The sequence below is a fragment of the Vicia villosa genome, unplaced genomic scaffold (genome assembly GCF_029867415.1).
Source record: "Vicia villosa cultivar HV-30 ecotype Madison, WI unplaced genomic scaffold, Vvil1.0 ctg.000255F_1_1_3, whole genome shotgun sequence".
In the NCBI taxonomy this organism is placed as follows: Eukaryota; Viridiplantae; Streptophyta; class Magnoliopsida; order Fabales; family Fabaceae; genus Vicia; species Vicia villosa.
This window is the reverse complement of record NW_026705108.1, coordinates 163,220-187,529: the sequence shown is the minus strand read 5'-3', so window position 1 is coordinate 187,529 and position 24,310 is coordinate 163,220. Positions and strand designations below refer to the sequence as shown.

The 24,310-nt window shown below is 34.2% G+C and overlaps 1 protein-coding gene and 2 long non-coding RNA genes across 6 annotated transcripts; all 3 read left to right on the top strand.

The window, feature by feature from the left end:
- Positions 1-430: 430 nt before the first annotated feature.
- LOC131626028 (protein FAR1-RELATED SEQUENCE 5-like) lies at positions 431-1,827 on the top strand. Its single transcript, XM_058896845.1, has 2 exons — positions 431-677; positions 797-1,827. The coding sequence occupies exons 1-2, from the start codon at positions 431-433 to the stop codon at positions 1,825-1,827; spliced, it is 1,278 nt and encodes a 425-aa protein (XP_058752828.1).
- Positions 1,828-4,201: 2,374 nt separating this feature from the next.
- LOC131626025 (uncharacterized) lies at positions 4,202-5,034 on the top strand. The gene is made up of 4 exons (XR_009291014.1): positions 4,202-4,265; positions 4,347-4,394; positions 4,505-4,641; positions 4,728-5,034. It is a non-coding gene; the product is annotated as an uncharacterized LOC131626025 (long non-coding RNA).
- A 1,362-nt stretch (positions 5,035-6,396) lies between these two features.
- On the top strand, positions 6,397-10,141 carry LOC131626033 (uncharacterized). Of its 4 annotated transcripts, none has more exons than XR_009291015.1 (3): positions 6,397-6,657; positions 6,818-8,589; positions 8,677-10,141. It is a non-coding gene; the product is annotated as an uncharacterized LOC131626033 (long non-coding RNA). The 4 variants fall into 4 exon arrangements; XR_009291018.1 differs by having other exon boundaries at positions 6,397-6,868; positions 7,001-8,589; XR_009291017.1 differs by having other exon boundaries at positions 6,397-7,417; positions 7,745-8,589.
- The last annotated feature ends 14,169 nt before the right edge of the window (positions 10,142-24,310 follow it).

The window sequence follows — 24,310 nt, the reverse complement described above, 5'->3', positions numbered from 1 at the left end:
AGAATATGTTGTTACATCTTTTGTGAGAGATCATAATCACGAGCTTGCAACTCCTAAAAGTAAGCATAAATTACCATCTCAAAGGAGGATTTCAGTTGCTCAAGCCACATAGGTTGAAATGGAAAGTCGATCTGGTATTCGTCAGAAGTTAATTTTTGAATTTCTAAGTCGCCGAGTTAGAGGAAGAGAGAATGTTGGTTGTACTGCTAAAGATATTAGCAATCATTTGATTTCTAGGTGCATAATAATTTTAAAAGGATCATTCATTGAAGGAAAATTTTATAGGGACTAAAAATGAAGAGTCGCATATTTATAGGGACTAAAAACGTATTTGACCCTTAAATCAAAGCAAACAGAGAATTCATCATTTTTATGAGATTCAACTTGATATTGATAACCAAATAACAAATTTTTTTGGGCGGATGCTAAAATGGTTGCAGATTATGCTCATTTTAGATATGTAGTGTGTTTTGATACTACTTATCGCACTAATCAAAATTTACGATCATTTTCTCCCTTCGTTGCATTCAATCATCATCGAGAAAGTGTCTTATTTGGTGCCACGTTGTTGTACGATGAAACAGCTGAATCATTTGGGTGGTTGTTTAGAACTTTTCTTAAGGTTGTTTATGGTAAAAATCCGAAGACTATTTTCACAGATCAAGATCCTGCAATGGGTAAGGCAATTTCAGAGGTTTTTCCGGAATCATATCATCGTTTATGTGTGTGGCATTTATTAAAAAATGCACTAAAAATGTTAATCATGCCTTCAAAAGATCAAATTCTTTTGCTAAAGAGTTGCAAAGTTGTATTTATGAATGTCAATATGAGAATGGCTTTCTTAATGCTTGGGAGTCATTACTTGAAAGACACAACCTTCATCAAAATAAATGGATGCAAGATTTCTTCAAGAAGAAAGAAAAATGGGCTTTAGTATATGGAAGACACAGTTTTTCTGCTGGTGCCACAACAACACAATTAAGTGAGAGTTTTAATGGTCGTTTAAGTCTTTACATGAAGCCCACCTTCAATAAATTAGAATTTTTCAGGAACTTTGATAGGTTGCTAGAAGACATGCGATATAAAGAAATAGAGTCTACCTATGAAATGAGTCAGAAGATGCCACCACTAAGTATGAATATCATGTTATTGAAAAATGCAAGAGATGTCTACACACCAACAATTTTCCGTCTAGTTTGTGGGGACTATGAAAAATCTTGTAATCTTGTTGTAAAAAAATGCACACAAAAGTTGCACTTATATGAATATGAGGTGAGTTTGTTTGGAGACATGAGAGAACATAAGGTTACCTTTAGTTCTGAAGATCAAAGTATTGAGTGTAGTTGTCAACTTTTTCAATTTATTGGAATCCTTTGTTGTCATGCTCTTCGAGTACTTAATCATTTGAATATAGTTGTTATTCCTCCGAAATACATTCTTAAGAGGTGGACTAGGGATGCTCGAAGTGGATGTGTGATAAATAGCAAAGGACAAATCATCAAAGAAGACCTAAGGTTAGATGCCTCAAAGCGCTTTAAGGATTTGTGTCGTGTTGCAGTAGAAATATCAAGTAAGGCTGCTGAATGTGTAGACGCTTCAACATATCTTTCAAAAAAATTGATGGAAGTAGCCATTGGAGTTGATAATATCATAAATAAAAGAACATTCCCACCAAGTGATTGTCAAACTATTGAATATAGACAAGATGACACATCCATTATTTCAAATAAAAGTGGAGATGCATCTCAAATCAAGGGTATAAAAAAGAAAGACGATGTATCTCGTCTTAAAGGTAGACCTAAAAGTTGTTTGGAGAAAAAAATCTAGAAGAGCCAAAGGATCTCAAAATTAAAGTTTCATAAGAAAAAATTTCTATCTCATCATGCTAGTTCCCCCTTATAGAGGTATAACATTTATTGAGTTTTCTGTTTGTGTTTATAAATGTTTTGGGACTAATAGAGCAGTGGTTAGTATTATCACTACACAATTTCATTATTTTTACATTTTTTCACTTAAAGTATGCCTATAATTTTTGCATTTTAGTATACAATTTAGGGTCCTGCTAACCAGTGCCCCGGGGGCACTGGATAAGAAGTATTAAATGCTGTTTAATTAAATTATTATTGTTTTGCAATAAATGATAATTACACATACTTGTATATTAAATTGACTTAAATTAATTTATTCACTATCTCTTTCATGACTTTATTTCAATATTATTATATTTTAATATTAGAACATGATTTACTAGAAACAAAATTAAAAACTCTTAAAATATTGCAAAAAAAAGTAAAATAATAACTAAAAAATCAAATAAAAATTCAAATTCAATTTAAAGATTCAAATATTTTGATGAAATATAAAAAAAATAAGACAAAACTTTATCCATAATATTTTTTTAAAATATGAAAAGGAAAAGTAGTGTTTTTTGAAATTAAAAAATATTAGGCATTGAAAATGAAATATGCAAAAGCAGCCGTAAATAAAAATGAAAAGTAATTAATACGGAGTAATATATAATATGTAGCGTCTTAATTTTTTCTTTTATGGTTCAATTTTATTTAAATTTTAGTCTTAAATAACGCTATTAATAAGCTGTTTTTTAAATAATATTAATGAATCTATAATGTAATTAATGATCCTTATCCAGTGCCTCCGGGGCACTGGTTAGCATTGCCCTACAATTTATTATTGTTTTATTGTGGTCTTCTTTTCTGTTTAGAAGTTATGTTACATAGTTTACTTTGATTGCCATTAAAACTTGTGTCTTCTTCTACAAATTTAATGTATTAATAAGGACAAGAAAATAAAAAACAAAATTAATAATTTGGTCTTTTTATTTGTGTCAGTCATGAAATTGAGTGTATATAGAAGCTTGTAGTGCTGGACAAACTTCCATCATCCGAGGAAATTCGACCGGTCAGAATCTGGTTTTATGCTTCGGGTCGATTCACATCGGGTTAACAATTTCAACGGGTGGCTATTGCGGCTTATATTGGGTTACTTAGGTTCGGTTCAAAATGTTGGGCCCATCGGTGACCGAACCCGACCGAGCCCAATTAATACTCAACTATTATTTATTAACATTATAAGAGTTTATGGAAGCAACCCAAATTTCTCAACTTCATTTTTCTTCTGATAAGCGCCGCCCCCTCTCATCTCTTCAACATCTCTTTAACTTCCACCATAATATTCACCCTTCCCTGCTTCAATCACAATCACCGCCACCTTCATCTCTCCCTCTCAACCTCTCTCTCTCTCTCACCTAACTCGTAAATCAAATCTGAAAATCAAAACCCTAATCCCTAAATACAAAACCCTAATCTCTAAAAACACCACTTGGATGTCTTCGTGTTTGTTTGTGGTCCTCTGATTCTTTTATTTTATTCCTTATTTTTTCTTTGATGCTTATGATATCTTTACCTTTATCCTTGACAGGTTACAGATGGTTGCTTTTATCTTCTCTGGATACTTGTTATTGATATTGGTGGTCTTGCCTTCCTTTTGGGTGTTGCGGTAAGTATCATTTTTCTGGTTATATCTGAATTGGTCACTTATGATAACTAGTTAATATTCTTGAAGTTGGTTTCTAGGTTTAGATCAAGTTTTCATTTGTATTTTAAATATATTTATGTTAACTTTGTTTTCTAAAGTTGGTCCATTCGAGTTTTAGATCTATGTTGCATTTGTATTTCCTGAAGTTGGTTACTTTAAATCTTCTCCCTGATTATGCAAAACTACATTTTAACTGTATTTGTATTTTAAATCTTCTTCTAGATTATGTAAAACTGTAAGCCCTTTTAGATTCTTTTAAGTTTTTTTCCCAGGTCATGAACTGATTTGAAGCGATGAGAGGGGGTGATTCAACTACTTGAATGAAATGAAGACACCATATGGGTAGTTTTTGTTGATTTTAATTTTTTTAAAGATCTATGGTTACAGTTTTTTAATATGTATTGTTTGTGTTTTAAAAAGTTGATTTAGAACTTGTTTTTTCTGTAATCTTTAAGACCAAGTCACATGAACTTGTTTATGTGCTTTAAGACTAAATCACATATGTTTCAGTTTTGGTTGTGTTTTGATTTCTAGGTTCAATAAAGTTATCAAATGAATGTTGATTATTTTTATATAAGTTAATTTTTGTTAAGAACTTGACATTAACCTTTAATTTTTTTTTTGTGATTTTTAATGTTTTATTGTAGGTAGTTACAAGTGAGTGTGAAAGGCTTTGGTCAATATTTAGTAGAAAAGATCAGGCGCTGCAGGTAAGGTCTTTACTTCATGAAACAATTCTTATTTTATGTTTCAATGTCTAGTTTGTCTTTAATAAATATGCTATCTACCAGGTTATCGAGAACGATTCCAAAAAGGATCTTGTTGAAATAAATAACCAAGTAAGATATACTCTGAAATAATTATTCATGCATACACTATCATTTTTTTAAAATTAAATTGTTGGTTTTACTTTTGATGTATTGACTATGAACTTTTATAATATTGATAGGTGCTACAAAAGCTTAAATATGAGCTAAAACATTGTAAAGACGAGTTGGATTCAGCTGAAGGAACTATTGAAACCTTGACAGCTGAAAGATTTTAGAACAAAAGCTATATGTGCTTGAGAAGAAGAGTGCTGAAGAGGTAATAGAAGATAAAAAATCATTATTCAAATTTCTAGAACTTATGTTGATTGTTTCACTAATATGATTTTTAATGTTTTATTGTAGATGAGTTTGATTCTTAATCTCACATTTAAAATGGAAGATGGAAACGTTTGTAGATGAGTTTTTATTGTAGTTGAGTTTTATTCTTAATCTCAAATTTGGTTATGTTTTCAGACTCATTAACACTGCTGCAATTTTTATTATTGTTGCCACTGTCTGTATTTGGTTTTATTAGGCTGTTGGCAATTGAAGGAATTGAAGGTAATGAGAGAAAAGGATAATGAAGCTCATGAAAATAGCTCATGTTTTATATCAATTATGTTTTTTTTGGTTGTGCTGGTGTTATTAAATTTAAACTGGCTGTATTAAATTTGAGCAAACATTTATACACTTAAAACTTTGATTTTTTATGGTTTTTAGATGTGTTCAGATTTTATTTTAATGTTTGGTTGTGTAAATGTTACCGGATTTGAATTTGCTTCAGTTTTAAAGTGTGTTAAGTCAGTTTAAAAGTCTGAAGAATTTGAAATTTGAATTTGGTCCAGAATAACTCAGTTTTAAAGTCTGAATTAAAATGTTTATAACAATTTTTTTAATGTAATTTTTTGTAAAGAAAAGACCCATTTTCTATTAAATTTTAAACAATAAGGCCCGGTTCAGATTGTATTTAGGTTTGAAATTTGTGCCCAACAATTATAGATAGATTGTTAATTTTAATAAAAAAAATTAGAAAAAAAAACTATTGGTTTTGTTATTTGGGCTAGATTTTCAATTGGCCCAACATCATTTGCCATCCGAAATAAACCGATTAAGGTACCCGAACCGATTGAACCCGAACCCAAAAAAACTGATATTACATAGGGTCGAAATTGGGCCACTATATGTCACCTTTGGGTTGGACCGGATTGGTGTTTTGGGCAAGCTTAGAGCCTAAGACTTCATCTTCAAAGTTTCAAGTTCAACTAAGGCAATTGCTAATTTAATGACTTAATTGATTTGATATCACATGAATTAATTTTGATTTGTTTTATGAACATCAAAACTTGGATTGATTTTGCATTTTTCTTTCTGCAGGTTGGAACTCAACTTAAAGTCTAGTATTTTTCTTTGGGTGGCAGCAATATTGATATAATAATTTAGTTTGATGCATAGAAGTAGGCAAGCATATTAATTCTTTTTTGTTCCTATTGTAAACTAAGAAATCTTGATTGAGGACTACTTTTGCATCTTGAGCTTAATTGCTTTTCTAAAAGCCTTGTAAAAGCCATTATCATGTGAAACTTGTTGATGACATCTTATCTCACCATTAATTATATTAAAAAGATACTTTTTTATATTGAATATTCATATTGGCTTTAGAAGTTTTACTTAAAAAGTACCTGATATGTTGAAGGTTATTTAAAGGGGTATTGGAAACAGAAGCATAATAAACCATATTTTTATAAGTTTATGTGATAAGATATGTAACTTATGTTAATTAATTATTAGTAAAGTAACACAAAGTCAACATTCACCACTCAACTACCTAACTAAGAATATAATATGCCTATTAACTTTCTTAATTGTCTTTTTGTTAATTTTCATTTGCACTAAATTATGCCCCTTTTAGTAATTTGCTAAATCTAATTTCACTTAGGCCAATCATATGTCACCATTAATCCAAGTGGCAACCTTTTTTCAATTTTGCTATTGGTTGTTTCATAACAACAACTTAAGCATTGTGTAAGTTGATTGTGATTGAGGCTTTTACACGGCAGACAAAACCAAACACAATTCCAATATTTCCCTCTCTCTCTTTCTTTTTTCAAAAAATTCTAAAAAAAAGTTTCTGATAATCACTTCTATCTTTTTTACGTCTACCCCTTTTCTCTCTGTTACCCCATCAAACCCTAACACTGCTGAACTCATACCCATCGACAACTCGCCACTTTCTTCCCTCTACCGGATACGACTTTGTTCCTCTGCAACCGTCTTCATCTTCTTCAAACAAAAGGTATTGTTGTCCAATTTCTTCCTTTTTCGTGTTTTGATTCGTTATTGAATCTTCCAATGGTCCTTCCTGTTTTTTCCTTTGCATCCATTTTCTGTTTTGAAATCTGAACTGCTAATGTTTGGTTTTTTAAATTTGGTGTTTTTTAAAATTTTGTGATAAGCTATCCTTTGGCGAAAGCGCCGAGCAAGATGCAAGATCGGTGCATTTAGAGGTAACTCAGTTATTTATTTATTTTTATTTATTTATTGTTTGCAATTTGAATGGGTTTGTTTTTGTTTGTGGTTGATGTCATTTTCTTATCATGAAAGTGGTTGATTTATCACCGTGTTTATTGTGTGGTCAGTGGGTATTGGGTTTGTTCTGTAGGCGTGGAACTGCTTTCAAGGAGAAGAATATTGCACTTTCAATCTTGCTTACAAAGTGTTTAATGAAATACCTTCGCTGGTTTCTTTATTCTTTCTCTTATGCTTTCTATGTTTTTTGCTATAGCATTGTTGTTGTGTTTACATGAGAAATCTGTTATATCATTGAGATCGTGCTTCGAGATCTTCTAGGTGGTCCGAACAACACTGTCCAAACTCTTGTAAATCCTCAATGTTGTGTTGAAAATATAAATTTAATGGTTTCATGCTTTATACAAATATAAGTTGAATGATGATTTGCATTGTTTTTTCAGTTGCATCATGGGTTTAATCTGATTTACTAACTCTGTGAATCAGGTTGTAAGTTATGATATTGCGGATCTGATCTTAAAGCAATGGTAAGTCCCATACCTGTATGAATTTTCAAGTAAAAAAATTTAGTTTCTCACCTCTTGATAACTTTATCGATTGCCCTAGAAGTATAAAATAAGTATAAGTGAGAACTGGTTTATTATTGTGTTGTGTCCTATCAACTTTTGATTGATTCCTCTGCAATACCTTGACTGTGTTGTGTAGTTTTTATTTCTTATTGTTTCACACTTTCTCCATTACTTCCTCCTGTCCTAAATATCAGAGAAAGTTAGATGGGTAAACAATAATTGATGAATTCCATTTCACTTTTTTTATTCCATTTGGTCCTTAACAAAATGGTATTTGTAAACCAGGTGACGCAGTTGCTGATCTTTATCGATTGGAGCTGCTTCTATCATAAAGATATGTATTGGAAGGGCTATGTTATGTTCCAACTTTTATGCTCTTGTTAAATTAAATTATGTGTTGTTTGTCTACAGTATAATGTAGGATTTAACTTTTAGCAGGTTTTGGTATTTTCTATAATATTGTTGAGTACTTGTGGATGAGATTCTCATGAAAATAACATTGTTTGTGATTACCAAGAGAATATTGGAATCTAAACTAATTACAACACAGTTATATTTATCATCAGGTTTAATCCCCTTATGCCCTACTTATTATTGAAATCTACTCCATTTGGTACTAACCAATTCATATAATATTTATTGGAATGTGATAAATGTTACACTGGATCCTCCTCTTTCCGTTAGAAAGGATCTTATAGGTATGAACTGGTATTATTTTTTATTGACACATGTTAGATGGTATGCTCTTGGTCCTGGTACACTTGCAATCCAATATAATCTGTATTTGCTCCTTGATTGCAGAGCATTATGATATTCAACCCGATGTTCTTATTATTGTTGGCAATCCTGGATGTGTTTTGTCTATCTATTTTGACAGCCTCTTTGGTTTGTCAGCAGAAGGAGTTTGTTTGGATGTGGTGAATCGCAATCCTTGTCTATTGTCGTCGTATAACATGGTTGAATTCAAATCTTTTCATGTGGTTCGGTTAAGCTCTTTCTCATGTGTGCTATCCCAAAATGTTTCACAAACAGTTTCATAAATATCTGCTTCTCAAACAACATATGAAGTAAAGACTTTCTCAAAAATGAGAGAAGTCAAAACAATTGGAGAAATTGTTATCCTCTAACCTGTATGTTCTCTAAGAGTTACACGTTATGGTTCTGTTTTATTCATTCTTTTCTATCTCCTTCCAATTTAATCATAATATCATATGCAGGAATCATATGTCGATACTATTGGAACTACAATGCAATTTAGAGCTGACAATAGTAGCTGGTACATGAATATCAAGTCCCTAATTTTGCATCCATTGATAGTGCAACATGTTACCTTTATTCATTTTTATGGAAGTTTGTTTGTTTCCTGGTTTTCTTTGTACTTTATAAATTTGTGTAGGGTCCTTAAAACCATAAAAATATATGTGTTAAGCTGCATATTAGGAATAACACTACTTGCCATGTATGAATATAAACTCTGCTTTCTGTTTTATTGTTTAATTTTTTTATTTGAATTTACTCTCATTGACATAACAATCATTGCACTAAAGAGGTTTAATCCATTCTAGAATTATGAAGTTTGCCTCACCTGTGGAAATTATGGCTAATAGTCTAGATGTAGTATCTTATTTTAACGAGTTGTTTCGACAGTATATTTGTCATCCTTTAGATGAGTGTGATAATGACATTCTTTATTGATTATGAGGTTACAGTTCTTGGAGTGGTTGATGTCTTGTTCTGAAATTGTGTCTTGGAATATATTATTGAAGAATGTAGTTGTAGTGGAGCATTGAATAAATTGAAGAATCAAATAAATTACCAGTAATGCACCGACAAATTCTACACATCCATTACATTTTGTACACACTGCTTTCTATGAGTATAACATAATTCAACTTATGTACATTTCATATAATATATAGGGAAATTCTTAATGGTGCAACTCATTTTGTATACGAAAGCATACGAACAACATGGCATAGCAGTAAAAGTCTAATCTTGGCATACATCAACTGCCTACCTTCTTTCTTAAAACAACACCACACATTGTCGTTTCACAATTTGCATCAATATATGACTGACATGGTTGCCATAAAATTAGATGTATCTCCATTAGATTGTATGAGTCTGTTGAGTATAATATTTTAATCTTACACACACCTCTGAGAGCCCATGAATTTGGATTTTGCTTCAATTTGAGGCACTGAATAACTATGACTTGCATGTATTAGTGGTAGATACAAGAATTATGATCACCTTAGTTTTCAATTATGGAAGTCACAAAATTGTTCCCCGCATGAAGAAGAGAGACGATTCCTATTAATTAAGAGCTATCGTGTTTTTATTTATACATTTATTTTTACTATATACTAGTAGGAAACCCGTGCTGTCGCACGGGTCTGGTCGGGATTTCACATTACTTGTATCTAATTGTGACTTACAAAATTCTTTTATATATATCAAACATTTACGCAATAGTTTGTATTTCATAGATCTGTTCACATCTACCCGTGAATTCAGATGAGTTAATAAACCCCAATTATAGTTAGTATTTCATATATATGTTCACATCTACCCGTGAATCCAGATGAGTTAATAAACTCCAATTAAATCCAAATGAGTTAATTTTAAAATTTTATTAAATCTCTTTTAGATATTATTCTATTTTTTAAACCTAAAATATATGACAACTCCCGTCAAATTTCAAATTTAAATTTTTTACAAATCTAAAATGTAAGACAGTATCCCGTCAAAAGATTCAAGAGCAAAAGATAAAATATTTAAAAATTAAACAAATAATTAAAATATGAATATGTTATTAGAGTAATTAGATATGAACATCTATGGTTATACAAAAATAAAAATTTAAAACCTATGATAAATAATATATATTTATTCTTAGATATTTAAAAAAATCACATTAAGTAATTTTTATTGGATAATGTAATAAATATAAGGATCTCAAATTTAAAATGCCTTGTTAAATTAATTTTAAAATAAAAAAAAATGAAAATTTCATAATCTGCTTTTTATTTTCATTTATACAAATAATTGTATAAATAGTTAAATTTATTATTTTCATAAAAATATTATTAACTTATTCCCGTTTATAAAAAAACAATTGTAGCTTATTCAGTTTATAAAATTGACTATATTAATAAATTTTTATCTTTTATCATTATTTTTTATGATTACCATTTTTCATTAAATTTTCACGACTACTATTTAACATATTTTTATCATGATTACAATTATGAAGCTAATTTAAAAAGATTTTGATAGGTCTTAGTTGTAACACCCCTTACTAACCCCGCGACAATTTAAATAAATATTCAGAGTACATGAAATAAGGGTGCCACCATTCATAATAAATAAACATCATTCAATCATGTCATGCATTCACTGAGGTAATTATCATAATTTAAAACGTTTCATGTTAACACAGCGGAAAATTATTCAACGGACTAAGTTTAACATCTTTAAAACTTATCCTTCAAAACATCAAAACATAACTAGAGTCATAATCATAAACTCTAAATCAATCGCGTCCCCAGTGTTACAACTACCAGAGCATGACACCTGACGCTAACTAAATACTGACTCGTGAGCTAATCCTCACCGAGTCGAACAGCCGCTATCCTCAATCTGAAAATGACAATATGTAAGGGTGAGTCTCATCATAATTAACAAATGTTATAAGGTTATAAAGCAATAACACTTCACAGTTGCATTATTCACCCAATTGTTTCATAAACAGACGTTCAAAACAAGTCAAACAACAATCAACACATCATCAACATTTACAACACTGGAATACCTCCATTCATGTTATAAATTATGCATATGTATGAACTGACACTATGCATGTGGTACCAACATCATCAGATGGGAATAACTCATGACCAATCCAACATCATCAAGATACGGCCCTGCCAGCACAGATTCCACACAATGGGAATCATGCCCTTCACTGATCCAACACACCCTTATGGATACAGTATCATCAATGGACATGAATGAATGCAACATATACAACATACTTATACCATCATCATCATCAACAATATCATCATCATCATCAAGTATGTTCATATATATATATTAACATCATTCAACCACAATTCCATCATCATCATCATATAGAAAAGCATACACGTATTTGAACCAATCATCATCCTCAATAAGAAATAGCATACATGTATTTTCATCATTTTAAAACCAATCAATCATGATTATATAGATTATTCTATTAGATTCGTTCAGCTCGAAACGGCAAATCAAACGGACTAACAGTTAAAAAGTTATGCATCGTTACACTTTTTAAACAAAAGTCCCAAACATCAACAGCATGCGGCGCCAGCTTGGTTCGCGGCGCGAACTGAGCGTTCCATAAATCCTTGGCTCTCTGCCAAGCTATTCGCGGCGCAAACACCTGTACGTGATGCGAAATGAGAAAAAGTTATGCCTTCGCGGCGCCAACACGGGTACGCGGCGCGACCTGTGCGTATCACAACTTCCTGGCATTCTGTCCACCTGTTCGCAGCGCCAACTCTATGCACACGGCGCGAACCGGTGATTTCAGAAACCCCAGCCTGCAGAAAACAACATTCTATACATTCCAAACTCATCCAATTCATACCAATACGAACCTAGGGAAGTGAAATGCACAAACAACACAAAATACACCTCATAATACATCAATCACACATCAATTGAGACCATAACAATACAGACATCATGGATTCAAATATAGGGATCAAACATCATACAATTTGACTCAATCCCTAAATCTATCATATGACTCAATCGACCCGAATTCTACATCTATTCAGTATTATCAACCCCTAAGCCGATAATAGATGATAATCAGACAAGTCCCCCTTACCTTAGACAAGTTTCTTAGTTCTTGGTCTCTCCCTCTACCGTTCTCCTTCACGTTCCTCGTTCCCAAATTCTGTTCTTTCACGCTCTTTCTTTGTTTCCCCAAATCCAAATGTTTTATGAAAACAATAATAAAATTAGTAAAAGGATTATTAAATCACCCCCCTTCTTTTACTATTTCTTCATATGGCCCAAATGCCATAAACCATTATGTATTCATTATTTTCATAAAATCCTTAGTAATTCTAATTATTAATTCAATATTCCAATTAAATTAATATTAAAATTATACGGGCGTTACAACTCTCCCCCACTAAAAGAGTTTTCGTCCTCGAAAACATACCTCAAGCAAAGAGTTCTGGATACGAATCCTTCATCTGACTCTCTAGCTCCCAGGTAATGTTTCCATCAGCTGGTCCTCCCCAAGCTACTCTGACTAAAGCTATTTCTTTACCCTGCAATTGCTTCAGTCTTCTATCTTCAATCCTCACAGGCAACGTTTCAACTGTTAAGTTGTCTTTAACTTGTACATCATCCACTTGGATCACCTGGGACGGATCCGAAATGTATTTCCTCAATTGAGACACATGAAATACATCATGCAAGTTGGCAAGCATCGGCGGTAACGCAATACGATATGCCACTTCTCCCACTCTTTCCGAAATTTGAAATGGTCCAATAAATCGCGGTGTCAACTTCTTTGACTTCAAAGCTCGGCCAATACCCGTCATAGGAGTAACCTTCATAAACACATGATCCCTCTCTTGAAACTCAAGTGTCTTCCTCCTTTTATCATAATAACTTTTCTGAAGACTCTGAGAAGCTTTCATCTTCTCTTGAATCATCTTAATCTTCTCCGTAGTCTATTGTACAATTTCTGGTCCAATCACAACACTCTCACCAGCTTCGTACCAACACAGTGGAGTTCTACATCTCCTACCATACAATGCCTCAAACGGAGCCATACCTATGCTCGAATGAAAACTGTTGTTGTAGGTAAATTCAATCAAAGGTAGGTAGCTATCCCAAGCACCTCTTTTTTCTAATACACAGGCACGTAACAAATCTTCTAACGACTGAATTGTCCTCTCAGTCTGTCCATCCGTCTGCGGATGATAAGCAGAACTCAACCTTAGCTTAGTACCCAAAGCCTTCTACAAACCTTCCCAGAACTTAGACGTAAATCTTGGATCTCTATCTGACACGATACTCGAAGGAATACCATGCAGACTCACTATCTTCTCAATATATAATTGAGCCAACTTTTCCATTGGATAATCCATTCTTATCGGTATAAAATGTGCAGACTTCGTCAATCTGTCCGCCACGACCCAGATAGCTTCACAATTCTTAACAGTCCTCGGCAGACCCGAAACAAAATCCATCGATATGTTATCCCATTTCCACTTAGGAATAAACATCGGTTTCATAAATCCAGATGGCTTCTGATGTTCAACCTTTGACTTCTGATAAGTCAAACAAGAATACACAAACTCAGCAATTTCTTTCTTCATTCCAGGCCACCAAAACATCTTTCTCAAATCATGATACATCTTGGTAGCACCAGGATGAATACTTAATCCACTGCGGTGTCCTTCTTCCAAAATACGTCTTCGAAGTTCCGAAATATCAGGAATACAGACTCGGTCACCAAATCTCAGTATACCATTCTCGTCAACTCTGAATTCACCGCCTTTACCTTGGTTAATCAAAGTTAACTTATCAATTAACTCAACATCAGCTTTATGACCTTCTCTGATTTCTTCAAGAATACCGCTAGTTTGCTTTAGCATACCCAATTTAACACTAGTAGGAGTACCTTCACACACCAAACTCAAATATCTGAATTGTTCAATCAAATCCCATTCCTTCACCATTAGCATAGACATATGCAAAGTCTTCCTACTCAATGCATCAGCAACGACGTTTGCCTTACCCGGATGGTAATTCAAACCAAAATCATAATCTTTGAGGAATTCTAGCCACCTTCTCTGCCTCATATTCAACTCTTTCTGATCAAAGAGATACTTCAGGCTCTTATGATCACTGAATACTTCACATCTCGAACCATACAGATAGTGTTGCCACAACTTCAAAACAAACACCACAACTGCCAACTCTAAATCATGAGTCGGATAATTCCTTTCATGCACTTTGAGTTGTCTCGACGCATAAGCGACTACTTGTTGATTCTGCATCAATACACCACCTAAACCCATCAGTGATGCATCACAATAAACCACAAATGATTCTGTCGGATTCGACAAAATCAAAATAGGATCACTAGTCAACCTCTTCTTCAGTTCTTGGAATCCTTCTTCACATTTCACATCCCAAACAAAGGCCTGACCCTTCTTGGTTAATTTAGTTAATGGCAATGCTAACTTTGAAAACCCTTCAATGAATTTCCTGTAATAACCTGCAAGTCCAAGAAAACTACGGATTTCGGAAACTGACTTCGGAGCTTCCCACTGAGATACAGCCTCTATCTTCGTAGGATCAACAGCAATACCATTCTTAGAAATTACATGTCCAAGAAAACTGACCTCTTCTAACCAAAATTCACACTTTGACAGTTTGGCAAAAAGTTGCTTTTCTTTTAACAACTCCAACATAGTTCTGAGATGTTCCGCATGTTCTCCCTCACTCTTAGAATATATTAAGATATCATCTATAAACACCACCACGAACTTATCGAGATAAGGATGGAAGATCCTGTTCATATATTCCATAAAAACACCAGGTGCATTAGTAACTCCAAACGGCATAACCGAATACTCATAATACCCATACCTTGTCCTGAAAGCAGTCTTCTGAATATCATCGTCTTTCACACGAATCTGGTGATACCCAGACCTCAAATCAATCTTACTAAATACATATGCTCCAACCAGCTGATCCATCAAATCATCAATCCTCGGTAATGGATACCGATTCTTGATAGTAACCTTGTTCAATTGTCTGTAATCTACACACAGCCTCATTGAACCCTCTTTCTTCTTTACCAACAACACAGGCGCACCCCACGGAGAAACACTAGGACGAATGCATTTCTTCTCAAGCAATTCTTCTAACTGTTTCTTTAGTTCAGTCAACTCAGACGGTGACATACGATACGGTGCCATCGACACTGGACTAGTTCCCGGAACCAAATCAATAGAAAACTCTACTTCTCTTTCTGGTGGCAATTCATTCACGTCTTCTAGAAAAACTTCTGGAAACTCACATACCACTGGTAATTCGCTACTCGCCACTTTATCTTTCAAATACATCAGTGCAAACAACATAAATACAGTTGCACCATCTCCGATAGCCTCATTCACCTATCTAGCTGTCAATTCTAGAATCTCAGGACTAACCTCTTCACAAAAAATTACCGTCTTTGCAAAACAGTTGATATGAACACGGTTGAATTCCAACCAGTTCATTCCTAGGATTACATCGAGTTGTTTCAACGGAAGGCACACTAAGTCCATCCCGAATTCTCTACCAAAAATGTCAACCGGACAATTCAAGCATGCAAACGAAGTAGTTACTGAACCCGACGCAGGAGTGTCAATAACCATACTTCCATTTATTTCAGATATTTCCAAATTCAACCTATTAGAACAATCCAAAGAAATAAAATAATGGATTGCTCCAGTATCAATAATCGCAACTAAAGGTGTGCCATGAATAAAACACGTACCTTTAATTAGTCTATCCTCCGGAGTAGTCTCTGATCCAGACAAAGCAAAAACCTTTCCTCCAGCTTGATTCTTCTTCGGTTTAGGACACTGTGGGCTGATGTGACCCTCCCCACCACAATTGTAACAAGTTACAATCTTTTTCTTACAATTAGTGGCAACATGGCCCACTTCTTCACACTTGAAGCACTTCTTCTGGTTCAGCTTGCACTCATTCCTACGGTGCCCCATCTCACCACAATTATAGCATCTGATACGAGCACTGGAATCCCCCCACTGGGTTTCTTCCAATCAGTAGACTTACCTCTACCATATGGTTTACCTCTATCCATAGGCTTCTTACCCTTTCTGTCAACCAACTCGCGAGAGTGGGATGACTTCAGCTTGAGGTTATCTTCCTCGAAAATCCTGCTACAATCCACTTGATCAACAAACCTTCGAATCCTCTGGTATCTAATACCCTACTTGATCTCGTCACGAAGACCATTCTCAAACTTGACACATTTTGAGAACTCACTGGCTTCGTCATTATTGTAGTGCACATAGTACTTTGCCAGTTCCACAAACTTGGAAGCATACTCTGGTACTGTCATACTTCCTTGAACCAATTCCAGAAATTCAACTTCCTTTCTGCCCCCAACATCCTCAGGAAAATACCTCCTCAGAAATTCCCTTTTAAATATAGCCCAAGTAATTGCTATACCACCAGCATCCAGTTCAGCTCTGGTTAACATCCACCAGTCGTCAGCCTCCTCAGATAACATATGAGTGCCAAACCTCACCTTGAGATTCTCAGCACAGTCAATGACTCGGAAAATCCTCTCGATCTTCTTAAGCCATTTCTGAGCGCCTTCAGGGTCATGCGTGCCTTTGAACAATGGAGGATTGTTTCTCTAAAAATTCCCCAATTGCCTTTCAGCACTAATCCCCGTCCCTACAGTATCCCCTCCAAGCACACCAGCAATCATGCCCAGAGCCTCAGCGAGAGCATCATCGTTTCTTCCCCCTCTTCCAGCCATTGCTCTGCTTAATCACAAACAATCTAGTAAGAACAAAAGTATCGACAATCAACTCATAATAGTCGCATACACAGGAAAGACTGACACTAAGACTCTGGTCACAACGACCGACTATGCTCTGATACCACTATTGTAACACCCCTTACTAACCCCGCGGAAATTTAAATAAATATTCAGAGTACATGAAATAAGGGTGCCACAATTCATAATAAATAAACATCATTCAGTCATGTCATGCATTCACTGAGGTAATTATCATAATTTAAAACGTTTCATGTTAACACAGCGGAAAATTATTCAACGGACTAAGTTTAACATCTTTAAAACTTATCCTTCAAAACATTAAAACATAACTAGAGTCATAATCATAAACTCTAAATCAATCGCGTCCCCAGTGTTACAACTACTAGAGCATGACACCTGACGCTAACTAAATACTGACTCATGAGCTAATCCTCACCGAGTCGAACAGTCGCTATCCTCAATCTGAAAATAACAACATGTAAGGGTGAGTCTCATCATAATTAACAAATGTTATAAGGTTATAAAGCAATAACACTTCACAGTTGCATTATTCACCCAATTGTTTCATAAACAGACGATCAAAACAAGTCAAAAAACAATCAACACATCATCAATATTTACAACACTGGAATACCTCCATTCATGTTATAAATTATGCATATGTATGAACTGACACTATGCATATGGTACCAACATCATCAAATGGGAATAACCCATGACCAATCCAACATCATCAAGATACGGCCCTACTAGCACAGATTCCACACAACGGGAATCATGCCCTTCACTGATCCAACACACCCTTATGGATACAGTATCATCAATGGACATGAATGAATGCAACATATACAACATAATTATACCATCATCATCATCAACAATATCATCATCATCATCAAGTATGTTCATATATATATTAACATCATTCAACCACAATTCCATCATCATCATATAGAAAAGCATACACGTATTTGAACCAATCATCATCCTCAATAAGAAATAGCATACATGTATTTTCATCATTTTAAAACCAATCAATCATCATTATATAGGTTATTCTATAAGATTCGTTCAGCTCGAAACGGCACATCAAACGGACTAACAGTTAAAAAGTTTTGCATCGTTACACTTTTTAAACAAAAGTCCCAAACATCAACAGCATGCGGCGCCAGCTTGGTTCGCGGCGCGAACTGAGCGTTCCAAAAATCCTTGGCTCTCTGCCAAGCTATTCGCGGCGCAAACACCTGTACGCGACGCGAAACGAGAAAAAGTTACGCCTTCGCGGCGCCAACACGGGTAGCGGCGCGACCTATGCGTATCACAACTTCCTGGCATTCTGTCCACCTGTTCGCAGCGCCAACCCTATGCATGCAGCGCGAACCGGCGATTTCAGAAACCTCAACCTGCAGAAAACAGCATTCTACACATTCCAAACTCATCCAATTCATACCAATACGAACCTAGGGAAGTGGAATGCACAAACAACACAAAATACACCTCATAATACATCAATCACACATCAATTGAGACCATAACAATACAGACATCATGGATTCAAACATAGGGATCAAACATCATACAATTTGACTCAATCCCTAAATCTATCATATGACTCAATCGACCCGAATTCTACATCTATTCAGTATTATCAACCCCTAAGCCGATAATAGATGATAATTAGACAAGTCCCCCCTTACCTTAGACAAATTTCTTGGTTCTTGGTCTCTCCCTCTACCGTTCTCCTTCACGTTCCTCGTTCCCAACTTCTGATCTTTCACGCTCTTTCTTTGTTTCCCCAAATCCAAATGTTTTATGAAAACAATAATGAAATTAAGTTAAAAAGACAACTCTTAAATTACTTTTATAGTAAAAATATTTTAAATTTAATAACTAAATTATTCATATGTATTTAAAATTTTGCAAGTACATTTCTCTCATGACATGTGGCATACTTTAGTAAAAAAATTTACCAAATAAAATAAATCAATAATTAAATTTTATATAGGAAAGAGAAAAAAGAAAAATCTTTTTTATTCTAAAAATATCGAATAATTATTAATAAATAAATTAAATAATAATTTAACACTTATTAGTGTAGATAAAAAATTAATTTGACATTTATTTTTTATATACAACTTAATATATATTTATTAATTTTTTTTATAAAATATCAAAAAAATTACTAATTCAAAAAAACAAAAACTCAACTTTCATTAGAATCAGAAGAAAAAACATATTAAAGTAGCTCTCAATCTGCTAAAATTCAACACTTTCACATATCATATTTATTATGTAAAAATAAAGATGTCCTTTTATTATATGAAAAATATAAAAATAAATATGATAACACACATCAAACTTTAAAGATGTCCTTTATTATGTGAAAAATATAAAAATAACATGCACATCAGTCACTATGCCAAAAATGATTTTTGGCAGCACCCCTAAGACAACGGTTTGTCTGAAAAGCGCTGCCATAAGTAAGAATTAAAAAATACGGAAATTGGCTACAGTAAAAGCGCTGGTAAAGACCACCCTTTAGAGAGCGCTTTCTAAAAAGCGCTCGTAAAGGCCACGCTTAAGAAAGCGCTTCTTAAAAGCGCTGGTAAAGACCCCCCTTTAGAGAGCGCTTTTAAGAAAGCGCTGGTAAAGGCCAAGCTTAAGAAAGCGCTTATTAAAAAGCGCTGGTAAAGGCCATATTAACAAAGCGCTTTTACAAAAGCGCTGGCATAGGTAATTAATTTATAAAAAACAAAATTCCTAAAATAATTAGAAAGGGCTTATACGAACAATTAACAATCAAAAACCCTTAATTTTGTCAGTACGGCCTTCTTCTCAAACTCTCCTTCTCGTTAAACTTCTTCTCAAAAATCTTTCAGCTTCTTCTCAAAAATTCATTTACCCAAAAATCGTTCAGCTTCTCATCGTCTTCTGCTCGTCGCTTGTTCATCTCTGGGCTTTTGTTGTCGTCGTCTTCTTCTCATCGTCTTCTGCTCTTCGCTTTTTCTCATCGTCTTCTTCTCAACGGCTTTTGCTCGTCGCTTGTTCAACTCTGGGCTTTTGTTCAAGAAGCGATTAATCGAGAGACACATACAGGTAAAGGTTCTTTCTCTTTGTATGGACTTAGTAGCTTAGGTTCAAAGGTTGGGAGTCAGTCACTGAGTCAATTTAGTTTGAAAGTTCAGATTCTGTTTAAGTGACAATGAGATTGATTTGAGTTTGATAGATTTTTATGAAACAAAAATTGTAGCTGAAGTGAGTACATGGAATGTCATTTTTTATTATTGGTGTTTAAGATGCTGCAATTGTGGCTGTTTTGTTAGTGATTTTTTATAGGATAACATTAGTGTTTACTAGTATTGAAGTAAGACGCTTATATGCAGGAACATCTGTGTATGCGGTATTATTCATCAATTTGTTAGTAAGGTTTACAGAGGTTATGGTAGGTTTTTATCCAAGCAATCATGCTTCAGAAATCAAGTCTAGGAAATATTTTTTTTTGGCATAAAGTGATCCGCTGTCGCGCACGGATCAAAAACGAGTATTTTGAAAAAATAGTGTAACGGTAACGACAACTCGGATATCGTTCTCACAAGGATTCTTGATTTTATTAACTAACACTAAAAACAATAATGGGGGTTTGTTTTAGAATCAATTTATAAAACAGAGTAAAATAATTGATTATCAAATAAGCTAAACGGCTAATCTACTGATTTCGGTTCCGACTTATCATTGATTATTATAATTTCAATCTCCTAATCCATTCCTATTCGACTACAAAACTAACTGACAAGCGCAACAAATTTTATTTGTTGTAAGTTCCTATGATCCGAATTAAGCAAACGGATTTAAGCCCTCGCGGATGCAAACGCGAATTAATCAAACACGATAACGAATTAAGCAAACGCGAACGTGATTATAGTTAAGGATCATACAACAATCGAATTAAATCAATATACTCTATGAAAATTGAATTAAGCAAAAAATAATCACATAATATAATTGAACAGAATAGAAACTTGATTAAAATTATTATAACCTCAAAGTATGATGGAACCCGTAATCAGCAGATTTTGCCTTGTAATTAGTTCTCCATTACAAACGTACGAAGCTTTCCAAATTCCTTCGTGAAAAGTAAACATGATATTCCGCTGTACGGCCAGACCTAGACTAAAGAGAAGACAAAAGGAAATTCGGGTCATAACCCAACTGGGTCAAACAAACATAACCCAGGCCCAAAACTAATGATCCAAAACTAAATAAAACTAATGCTGCAACTTCAAACGAAATTCTGGAAAATATGCGCTCCGAATCTGACTTTGACTCCAACACAAAAGTTGTAGATCTTTCTCTTAGCTTTCCGTCGATTATTAGAACGCCTCAATCGGACTCCTGGAACTCCAGTTATGATCGTTTCCGTGCAGACTGCTAAAGCTGAAAATTAAATACGAAAATCAAATAACAATAAAAATGAATTAAAATATAAAAATATAATAAAATAGAAAAATAAGACAAGCAAACCATGGAAATGTATAAGTACAACCGTAGAGGAATGTGCATCAAAATGCACTTATCAAATTAGCTATTTCAAGACCTAGGAAATACTTCGATTCACCTAGGTTCTTGATTTGAAATATGTGATGAAGAACCTATTTGATTTGATCAAACCTAGTTAATGAATTTCCTAAAATTATGATGTCATTAAGATACACTAAAAGTAAAGTGAATGTCTTATTAGTTTTCTCGATGAACAAGGAATAATCCGGGTTGATTTGATGTAATTTGTGTTCAAGAAGAGATGTGAGCTTTTCATACCATTTTTCTACCTGCTTGCTTAAAGCTATACAAAGGTTTGATTAGCTTGTACACTTGGCTAGGTTTATAGATAGGGAATTTCATGGTAGTTTTGTCATATAAACATTTTCATCTAATTTTGCATCTAAGAAAGCATTGAAAAGTCTAATTAATGGATGAACCAATTACTGTTGGTTGTTAAAGCAATGACAAGTCTGAATGTAGTCATTTTTTCCATAAGAGAATATGTGCCAAGGTAATTGTTACAAGCTCCATTCAACGCAATACATCTATATCAACTCATTATGGTCCTTCTGAAGTCGCCAATTTTGCTTGTTGGAGAACATATTTGAGCATTTCGGTTTTGTAAATTTGGGTGTCTGTAATTTCTAGCTAATTGATAATTGATTTCATATCATTTTAAATAATTGAGTTCTAGATTGGGTTTTTTTTGATATTGTGTTAGTAGTGGTGTATTTAACTGCATCGTGTGTGTTTAATTTTACAGTTACTTTGAAGCCTCTAGTTTCTACTTGTACAACGCCGATTCAAACCTACCTGTCTTCCACATAAAGTCCAACTCAGGTTACTAGCCCTTTCTTCTTGCTTATAGTTTGTTGTTTTCTTCTTATAGTTTATGGTTTATGGTTCTATTTAATTTCAATTTAGGGTCTCTCAATCAGTTTTTTGTTTTGTGGACTTATATTACCTTGAAATAAGGTAATGTCTTCTTTAAGAAATCGGGGGTAGGTTGAAATAAGGTACTGTCTTCTTTTAGAGACTCAAACAATCGAGACAACTGTAACTTCCTATCTTTAGCTAACTACCAACTTAACCAATATGAAAGCTATAGGATCTCATTAGGTATTGCTTAAGTGTTGCTTATTCACAGTAGTATATTTTTGTACTATAGTTGCGTAACATTCTATTTCAAGAATTGAGTGGTTTGACAAGATTTATTTCTATTATTCACACTTTATAGGATCTCATTAGGTATTCTGATCAAGACATAATGATGATAGCTATTTCTTATCTTGACAAAATTCCTTAGTACCTGATAGAGACACCAAGAAGCAAAAGCATTTGTTTAGCTTAATTAAGACATGGACAAAACATGGATGAATTCAAATCGATTATCGAAAGAGTACGAGAAAGGGGTATGGGAATTCGTTAAGTTTGCGGTTGCGCACTATGAAGACCCAATTCGAATGTCGTGTCCTTGCTTGGGTTGCTGTTATGGGGATAAGGTTGACTAGAATAAATTGGCATCGCATTTACTATGGTTTGGAATTGATAGAAGTTATACATGTTGGACAATGCATGATGATAAAAGTAACGGGAATGTTGAGTTGAGGTGTAATACGAAGTATGCTTCAAGCGACGATTGCACAGACACATATGATTATGATCAAGTCAAAGAGATTGCAGAAGCGCTTGAAGAAGATCTTGAGGATTGTCCCAAAATGTTCGAGAGGTTGGTAAGCGATGCAGAGAAACCGTTGTATGATAGTTGTACAAAATTCACAAGATTGTCTGCGGTGTTAAAGTTGTACAACTTAAAGGCGGACAATGGATGGTCGGATAAAAGTTTCACAGAGTTATTATCCCTTATGAAAGATATGCTACCAGATGATAATGTTCTTCCCAATCGAACGTATGAGGCCAAAAAGATGTTGTCCTCTATTGGCATGAGCTATGATAAGATACATGCATGTCCAAACGATTGCGTTTTGTTTTGAAACGAGTATGCAGCGTTGAATGATTGTCCTAAATGCGGTGCCCCTCGATATAAGAAAAAGTTGTCTCCGGCCAAAGTCTTATGGTATTTTCCTATAATTCCGAGATTTAGACGCATGTATCATAGTGAAACCGATTCAAGACACTTGACTTGGCATGCAGATGAAAGAATTATTGATGGAAAGTTACGACATCCGGCAGACTCACCACAGTGGATGAAAGTTGATAATGATTATCCTGAATTTGGAAAAGAAGCAAGAAACCTTCGCTTGTCATTGTCTACTGATGGAATGAACCCGCATGGTATTCAAAGTATCTCGCATAGCACATGGCCTGTGACTCTTATGATTTATAACCTACCTCCGTGGCTATGTATGAAGCATAAGTACATGATGTTATCTATGCTAATTTTTGGGCCTAAACAACCAGGGAATGACATAGACGTATACTTGGCACCCTTAATCGAAGATTTAAAGTTTTTGTGGGAGAACGGTGTGGAGGTTTACGATGGGTATAGGGAAGAAAGTTTCAACTTGAGGGCGATGTTGTTTGGAACAATTAATGATTTTCCAGCATACACAAATCTATCCGGGTACAACAATAAAGGTCAAAAAGCATGTCCTGTTTGTGAAGATGAAACCGATACGACACGATTGGATCTTTTTCAGAAGAATGTCTTTCTCGGCCATCGTAGATTCTTAAATTCTAATCAT

What these genes read in the sequence shown, in the direction of transcription:
- LOC131626028 (XM_058896845.1), top strand. Translation starts at nt 431, where the DNA reads ATGGTTGCAGATTATGCTCATTTTAGATATGTAGTGTGTTTTGATACT. An exon ending in AGATCAAGATCCTGCAATGG is followed by an intron (nt 678 to 796) that starts GTAAGGCAATTT and finishes CTTTTGCTAAAG; the next exon opens with AGTTGCAAAGTTGTATTTAT.